Source organism: Amblyraja radiata, chromosome 1 (assembly GCF_010909765.2).
Source record: "Amblyraja radiata isolate CabotCenter1 chromosome 1, sAmbRad1.1.pri, whole genome shotgun sequence".
In the NCBI taxonomy this organism is placed as follows: domain Eukaryota; kingdom Metazoa; phylum Chordata; class Chondrichthyes; order Rajiformes; family Rajidae; genus Amblyraja; species Amblyraja radiata.
In genome coordinates this window covers 76,429,912-76,438,441 of record NC_045956.1, presented here as the reverse complement: position 1 = coordinate 76,438,441, position 8,530 = coordinate 76,429,912, and the positions used below count along the sequence as shown (strand labels likewise).

At 43.8% G+C, this 8,530-nt stretch overlaps 1 protein-coding gene across 7 annotated transcripts in view; it reads right to left on the bottom strand.

Annotated features, from left to right (window-relative positions):
* Positions 1-3,836: 3,836 nt before the first annotated feature.
* shroom3 (shroom family member 3) overlaps positions 3,837-8,530 on the bottom strand; it is a 414,116-nt gene continuing 409,422 nt past the window's right edge. For all 7 annotated transcript variants that reach the window (XM_033024746.1, XM_033024756.1, XM_033024767.1 and 4 more), the window contains 2 exons: positions 7,731-8,003; positions 3,837-5,793 (listed from right to left, as the gene is read on the bottom strand). In XM_033024746.1, the coding sequence (XP_032880637.1) occupies positions 5,455-5,793; positions 7,731-8,003 (612 nt within the window). In that variant the 3' untranslated portion in view covers positions 3,837-5,454. The remainder of the gene's footprint in view (positions 5,794-7,730; positions 8,004-8,530) is intronic.

Here is an 8,530-nt window from a genome sequence, read left to right as displayed (position 1 = left end):
GCATGTGCAGTGCCCTACCAGGGGCTCAAACACGTTGGATAAAGTGTACACCAACATCAAGGACGCCTACAGAGCTCTCCCCTGCCCATCCCTGGGACAATCCGATCACCTCTCACTGTTTCTACTGCCTGCATACAGACCCCTCATCCGCAAGACCAAACCTGCAATAAGAACGGTCAAAATATGGCCCGAGGACGCAACCCTACAACTCCAGGACTGCTTTGATCGCACCGACTGGGACCTGTTTGCACAACAGGCTACCAGTGGCACAGAGGTAGACTTGGAGGAGTACACATCCACTGTGCTCTCCTACATCAACTGCTGTGTGGAGACTGTCACAGTGGACAAGCAAATAAAGATGTTCCCAAACCGGAAACCCTGGATGAACAAGGAGGTTCAGGATCTACTAAGGGCACGCAACAACGCCTTTAAATCCAGGGACACTTCTGCTTACAGTGCGGCCAGGGCGAACCTGAACAGAGGCATAAAAAAGGCCAAAGTCATCCACAGGCAAAGGGTGGAAGACCACTTCAATACCGCGGACACCAGAAGCATGTGGCAGGGTGTCAGGGACATCACTGACTACAAGAGCAGTCCCGCCTGCCCCCACGGTGATATCACACTGGCCAACGAACTAACCACCTTCTTTGCCCGGTTCGATACTGGCAACACCACCAGGTGTGAAATAACCCCGGCCATAGCGGAGGGACAGGCCTTAACACTGAGCACTCAGGAGGTACAGTGCGCTCTGCGTAGGATCAATCCACGCAAGGCTGCAGGCCCGGATGGTGTACAGGGAAGGGTACTAAAGGACTGTGCTGGACAGCTGGCGGAGGTATTCACGAGAATCTTCAATCTCTCTCTATCTCTGGCAACGGTCCCCAAGTGCCTGAAAACAGCCACCATAGTGCCGGTGCCGAAAAAGTCCAAAATCACCAACCTCAACGACTACCGGCCGGTTGCCCTGACTCCAATCCCCATGAAGTGCTTCGAAAGGCTGGTCCTCTCCCATATTAAATCCAGCATCCCTGCCTCACTGGACTCCCATCAATTTGCATACAGGGCAAATAGATCGACAGAGGATGCCATCTCTCTGGCCCTTCACACTGTCCTGACTCACCTGGACAGACAGGGCACGTATGTGAGGATGCTCTTCATTGACTATAGCTCTGCATTCAATACGGTCATCCCCACCAAGCTCACCACCAAACTCCACCAGCTAGGCCTCAGCTCACCGATATGCGCTTGGATCCTGATCTTTCTCACGGAGCGACCGCAGGCAGTGAGACTGGGCCCGCACCTGTCCTCCACCATCACCCTGAGCACCGGCACGCCACAGGGTTGTGTACTAAGCCCCATGCTCTACTCCCTCTTCACTCACGACTGTGTCCCTGCATTCGACACCAACACCATCGTGAAGTTTGCAGACGACACAACAGTGATTGGGCTGATCACCAACGGTGATGAAACAAAATACAGAGCGGAGGTGCAGAACCTGGCGGACTGGTGCGCCAATAACAACTTGGCACTAAACACCTCCAAGACCAAGGAGCTGATCATTGACTTCAGGAGGTCCCATTCTGGAGAATACGACCCAATCTCCATTTATGGGGAAAGTGTGGAGAGAGTGTCCAGCTTTAAGTTTCTGGGCACTCACATTTCAGAAGACCTCACATGGTCCACAAACACCGCCGCGCTGGTCAAGAAGGCACAGCAACGACTGTTCTTCCTGAGGACATTAAAAAAGACTGGTCTGCCCCAACAGCTGCTGACAACGTTCTACCGCTGCACCACAGAGAGCATACTAACGTATGGCATCTCTGTGTGGTATCTCAGCTGCACGGAGGCGGAGAGGAGAGCTCTTCAGCGCGTCGTCAACAGAGCGCAGAGGATCATCGGGACAGAGCTACCAGCCTTGGAGGGCATCTACCACACGCGGTGCCTCAGGAAGGCCCTCAGCATCCATAAGGACTCATCACACCCCTGCCACGGTCTGTTTCAACTACTTCCCTCCGGCAGACGTTACAAGGCCTTCTACGCCCGAACCTCCAGACTCAGGAACAGTTTCATCCCAAGAGCTATAGCGGCTCTGAACCGGCCCTAATGAGTGCCCCCCCACCCACCCCCTTTGGACAGTCTCCCTCAGATGGTCACGTCAATCAATTCAGCTTGTTTATTTATGTATTGTATTTATTTACCTTTCCTGGACATCAGTCCCAAACATTATGGAGGGCACTGTAATTACGTGACTTTTCAGAATGCTTATCCCCGTCATTGATATTTATAATGGTAATAGACATGTTTTAAAAGGGTATATTAATAACTTCAAGAGAAGTCTACAGTGACAGCCAGAAAAGCATTAACATCTTACCGTGTGAATAGTTGGCTTCACGTTTCAAATGGAGATCATCTGCTGAAGGTAGACACAAAATGCTGGAGTAACTCAGCGGGACCGGCAGCATCTCTGGAGAGGAATGGGTGACATTTCGGGTCGAGACCCTTCTTCAGACTGATAGCTTCATCATCTGCTGAACTCCCTTAAAGCCGTTCCACTTAAAGTAATTAATTACCTTTTCAAGGTAGTTGGCTATTTCAAGACTATTTGTGCCAGGGATGGTCTACTTTAACCAATCTCTGGGTAAAGATATGTTGATTTTACACCTGTTACTGTCTGCACAACCGGCAAAAACTGCCTAAGTCCTTTACTGTTAACACTACACAATCTAAAACTTTTACCCAAATTATTCCTGGGGAATAAACTCTTACACCAGACGTGAGCACAGTGGTGCAGCGGTAGAATTGATGCCTTACTGTGCCAGAGACCCGGGTTTGATCCCGACTACAGGTGCTGTCTGTACGGATCTTCAGTTTCCTCCCACATTCCAAAGACGTACAGGTTTGTAGGCCAATTGCCTTCATACTGCATAAATATAAATTGTCCCTAGTGTGTAGGAGAGTGTCGGTGTGCAGGGAATGTTGGTCGACGTGAACTCGGTGAACCGAAGGGACTGTTTCCGCGTTGTATCTCTGAACTAAACACACACCCTCGATGCTGCCATGGAGAAAGGATCACTTACCTGTGCGGGTCTTCTGCAGTCAGCTTGTCCAGATAAGCTAAATGATGAGGCGTGCACCATGCAAAGTCTTCCACTCAAATCTTGTTGCATAGAAAGGGTGGCAAGGGCCAGAACAAGCTGCCCATCAATACAGAAGAACACTTTAGAAGGCAGAGAAGTCACACCCCTGGCCTACCTGGCTATCAATCTGTTGGAATGTTTTTGAAGGACAGTTAGAAACTAGAAAAACACACATCAAAAATGAAATTCATTTAAGATGGGAAAAATAAAATCAAAGTTTTTAAATAAGCTATGAAATGGAAGTTAACTAAAGCTAACTCAAGTTCTTCACAGCTATTAATCTCTACAATGAGCAGCAAAGCAGTTCTGGAACATGGTCCAAGTCTGCTTTGGAGCACGGTTGGGAAAACATTGGCAAAGTCTTTCTGGGATTTCAGTATTCACTCACATGTACACTTGGAACTGCTGAGATTTCTATTATTATTATTAATAGAATATTAGAATAGAATAATAATAGAATATTAATAATTAATAACAACAATCTGCAATTATTACGGATAAAGTCCATAAGTGCATGGTAACCATTCAGAAAAGCGGCGATGTTACCCAGGGCTCATTATTGATTATCTGAACATTATGTTTCACAGAAAGAGAAGTTGAGATTATCCTGGTAAAAGTGTTAAATGCACTCTAACACAACGTTGCTGCTCCATAAGACCAGGGTCATTAATGCAGAAAGAAAAACACACAGGCCAGTGCTGACACTCATCATTTTTATTGTCTGCAGCAATAAGTGGGGTGCAAGCTTCAATGTCATGATTTCTGGTCAAGAACACATATGACTGTGAGAAGTATGGCAAAGGATTGATTTCACATACTGCACTACAGGCTGATTTGTGAGAAGCCATGGAACGTGTTTCACATCACCGTCTGGGCAAAGACTCGGATTGACTGGCAAACATTGAACGAGTACAGCTGTGACCAAGTCGTGATTGAACTCTGAAAAGTCATTGTCCTCTGAATAAAAAAAGTTGGCATTACAGTGGAGCATGAAACATTATTAATTACAAAAAAAACCCAACTTGTCATCAGATGCCACAACAAAGCTTAAAATAAGATAAAACCTGGATCTGACAGCAGTCAAGTAATGAAGATTCTTATCGCATCTTCCATCTCAGGGTCTGCTCTTCAGAAAGTTAGTATTTGGTACAGTGGTGTACATACAGCCCATTATATTGAGAAATCGGAATATTTTAAAAAGAGAAAAAAGTGTTACAGAAGCTTTAGGTTGTACCCAACTCATCCAATGCATTAGGAATCCCACATAAATAGGGCTCTGTGGGTGGAGCTGTGCGCATCTGCACTGTAAACTGCTTTTCCAACACTACGATTAACATCACATTACGCAGATAGAGACGGGAACTCTGAAGACAGGAGAGCTTCGGTTGCAACATGTACCAATTTTGAGTTCCTTCATTCACGGAGGGCACTTCAGAAACAAATCAGTATTCTACATATATTTCAATATCGTCTGATCTTGGTATAAATAATGAGGGCACTGGAGGAACTCATGCCGTACTGTCCTGGAGAGCAATGCCAGTCAATAATTTCTGCCAGCTGTACAGAAGGGTGATTACCCAGCTACTGGGGGTCATATCTAACCATCAAACATCAGGACAAAAATGCAGATGTAAAAATTCCTTTAGTTTACAACATTGTTTTGAAAAGTGAAAGTTACTGACAATGTGAGTTAAAAGTGGAAACTCATCATATTTTGAAAGAATTTATCAGCATTTGGTACAAAAATGATTGTTCATCTCCAGCTTCCTCTGTTCCCGGTGATCCGAAGTCCTTCATTGTTAATAGAAAAGCAAAAACTCAGTAGATTACAATCAGTGTTTGTGATATGGGTTGTATTTCTCTCCAAAAGTGATTTTCTTACAAAATTAGACTTTTTCCCCCCTACACAATAGAGTAGAACCATGAAAGGTTAGTGTATATACAGAATCTTATACTTCAAAATTATAAATAGTAGTAATTCTCTGAAGTTATTGGCAAGGCTACAAAACAGTTTCTTATTGCTTTTAAAATATCTTTTACGCAGAGATCTTTTACCCTGCTGCTTTCCTTCATGGGGTGCTTTTTAAAAAAAAATTACTTTTGAAAAGATTCTTCTCTCTCTCCATGGGAATTTTCAAGTGTAGCGCTGATGTAGACTGGCATGTGGGTATGTTCCCATGAGGAGTATCTTCTGGCCAAACCATGTTAGCCATTGTTTCTTTAAAATTCAGAGCACTTTAAATACGCCGTCTTTGATATTCATGTTTATTGAATGTTTACTCTTAAAACCTGAAAAAAATAATCCCTTACTCTCATTTTAAAGGGGAGAGGTAAATGTCTGCTGTGAGGTGCCAGGCTGGGAGTGGCTGGTGGGTGAAGGAGCCGTCCTTTGCGATATGAAGTCAGCAGGTAGGCTTTCCAATAAACACTTGAGCTGCTCATCACCCAGCTTGATCTTGTCATCCAGCTCCCGCTGCTCCATCAGGAGGGCCGCCTTCATCTTCACAAAGTGCTGGTAGTCGTCGAGTTGTTCTGCGGTCAAGTAGTTCTCCAGGATAGCCAAGACCACACGTGCTCTGCGATCCAGGTTCTCCTTCAGTTCTTTTGCATCCTCATGCTGACTGGTCAAGAGTCGACGCTTTTCATTTAACAAATTCTGTAACATCAGAAACATAATTAATGTTTCAACAAGATACTTAAAATGATCATTTTTGAAAACATTTTTTTCCCCTTCTCCAATTTTCTCTCTTTGTATTTGCTTGCTCAGATTAAATTCTTTAAACGTTATTTGACCTCTAAGTTTTTCAATATGACGGCACAGTGGCAGAGCTGGTGCCTCACAGTGCCAGAGTCACTGGTTCGATCCTTATTACAGGTAGACAAAATGCTGGACTAACTCAGCAGGTCAGGCAGCATCTCTGGGTGCCAACTGCAGGTGCTGATTGTGTGGAGTTTGTACGTTCTGTGACCATGTGGGTTAGGGTTCGGGTGCTTCGGTTTCCTTCCACATTCAAAAAATGTACAGGTTTATATATTAATTGGCTTCTGTAAATTGTCCCTAGTGTGTAGGTTGCAAAAGTGGGATAAGATAAAATTAGTATATAGGTAATTGATGGTCGGCATGGTCTTGGTGGGCCAAAGAGCCTGTTTCTACAATGTATCTCTCTAAACTAATGTGGCTCTTATTCTGGTACTGGTGGCCATAGGATATCAGTACAGATGTTCCCAATAATATGCTCAACAATAGCCACACACTTTCAGTATGTCAAGAGATGATAACATGGAAAAAGCAAGCCTGGTTCCTCTAAATTATGGGTATTGAGACTTGCTCTACTATGGCATCACTGCCATGAATGAGACAACCTATTTTGGCAATATAATGTTCTTAGCGCTCGGTCTTCTCACCACATCTTTTTTCTTCCAAAACATTACTGTCAAAACCACTGATGATAAATATACACAAGAAACTGCATAAGCCGGAAACTGGGGCAAAAAAAGCACTGCATTCTCTGTCCTCATGCAGAGCCTCGAATCACAATGCCAACCAATCCTTTGTTTCTACTGATGCTGCCTGACCTGCTGAATTCTTCCAAGAGTCTATTTTTTGCTATTTATAGCTCAATTTGAAGGGACAACAAGCTGCTTGTTAGTTCATTCTTCCAAACACCTCCTTCAATACTAGGCCTCTGGTAGTTTGATTCTTGTTTTCTCACACATTTCACTAATGGTTACTAACTTCCAAGCTTGAGCGTTAGGTGAAATTTCCTTCCACAGGAAGGAGCTGACGACTATTTTATCTCACAAGATTGCACCTTCTATTTGGCTGTGCTGGAGTTGACGAAACATGGAAACGGGCCATTGAGCTTATCCAGATGCGAACTGTCAGCCTACCATTCTACATTCTCATCAAATCCCCCTAGATTGCACCACTCACCTACAATTCAGGGACAATTTACCTTGGCCAAATTAATCTGCCAACCTACACATCTCTGGGAAGTGGGAGGAAATCCAGCATTTACAAGGGGAACGTGCAAACTCTGCGCAGACAGCAGCAGAGGTCAGGAGTGAACTTAGCTCTCTAGTGCTGTGAGGCAGTGACTCTTACCAGCTGTGCCACTTTATGCTATTGGAGAAACCTACAGTGAGGCTGAGAAAGGAGACAGGAGAAAATATTTGATAGCGCTCTACAGCATATCCGTTGCTGAAAGGGCTGAGTTGCAGAGGGTGTGTGCTATTAATATATTTTGCCCTAAAGATTTAATGGTGTATTAATAATCATGATTAATGAAGGTTTCAAAGAGCTGATAATCCCTTTTAAACTGTGCCCCAAATGGATCAGGGATCAAATGCAGTACTTCTGGCCAATATTATGTAAAATTCTACATTTTGCATTAGTCCATTGGCAAAACATTCACTCTTCATTGAAGAAAATCAAGTTATTTAAACAATACCCTGAGCCAAATATACTTTACATTTTAGTCCTCTAACAGTGGACAGCTCCTAGGCATAGGAATTAAATTCTCTGTGGATTTTAAATGGTGGAAATGTTTTACTAATCCAGAGGGGCACGAGTTAAAGCATCAGATTACGTACACGCTCCTCCGCATTTGCACTTTCATCCAGAGTCTTCAGGACATTTTCCACTCGTGCCAAACGACCAGAGAGGGAAAGCAGCAAGTTTACGACCTTGTCCAAGTCGCCAATTAACATCCTGTACTTCTCAAATTCATTGGACTTGCATAAGCCTTTAATCATGATCTCCACTTCCTCGCCCAGAGCACTATTCAGTTTAATGTCAGTTGCTAGGCTCTCCTTGGCTTCACGCAGGGTTTGAATTTTACATGTTATGCTCTCAATTAGCTCATTCTGTAAAGTAGAAAGAGAACTGAATTAAGTTAGTGAAAGAAAGTCGGAAGCCATAACGTTGCTTTCAAAACTATTTGTTAAAAGTTAAAAAAAACATTAACTGTGAACATTTTTACTCAATGACTATATACTTTGGCTTCCATTCGCCTGCCGCAGTACACAATATTGGTCTTTATACATTACAAAGCTATCACAAGCAGTGCAACCTGATTTCAGCAAACAGAATTGCAAACTAAATGAGATGTGCTATTGGTTGTTGGGGTACAGAAACTCTAGCAAGTTCTGTTTTGCTCCTTTCTGTAAGCGACTGGTTTGAAAAGGTGTAATAACAGGAAACTGCAGATGCTGGTTTATACCAAAGAAAGACAAAATGCTGGAGTAACTCAGCTTCAGACTGAAGAAGGGTTCGGATCTGAAATGCTGCCTATCCATGTTCTCCAGGAATGCCGCCTCACCTGCTAAGTTACTTCAGCATTTGGTTTCTTTCTTTGGCCAAGAGAAGATTTTTGTTTCACTTATCCTCTAGA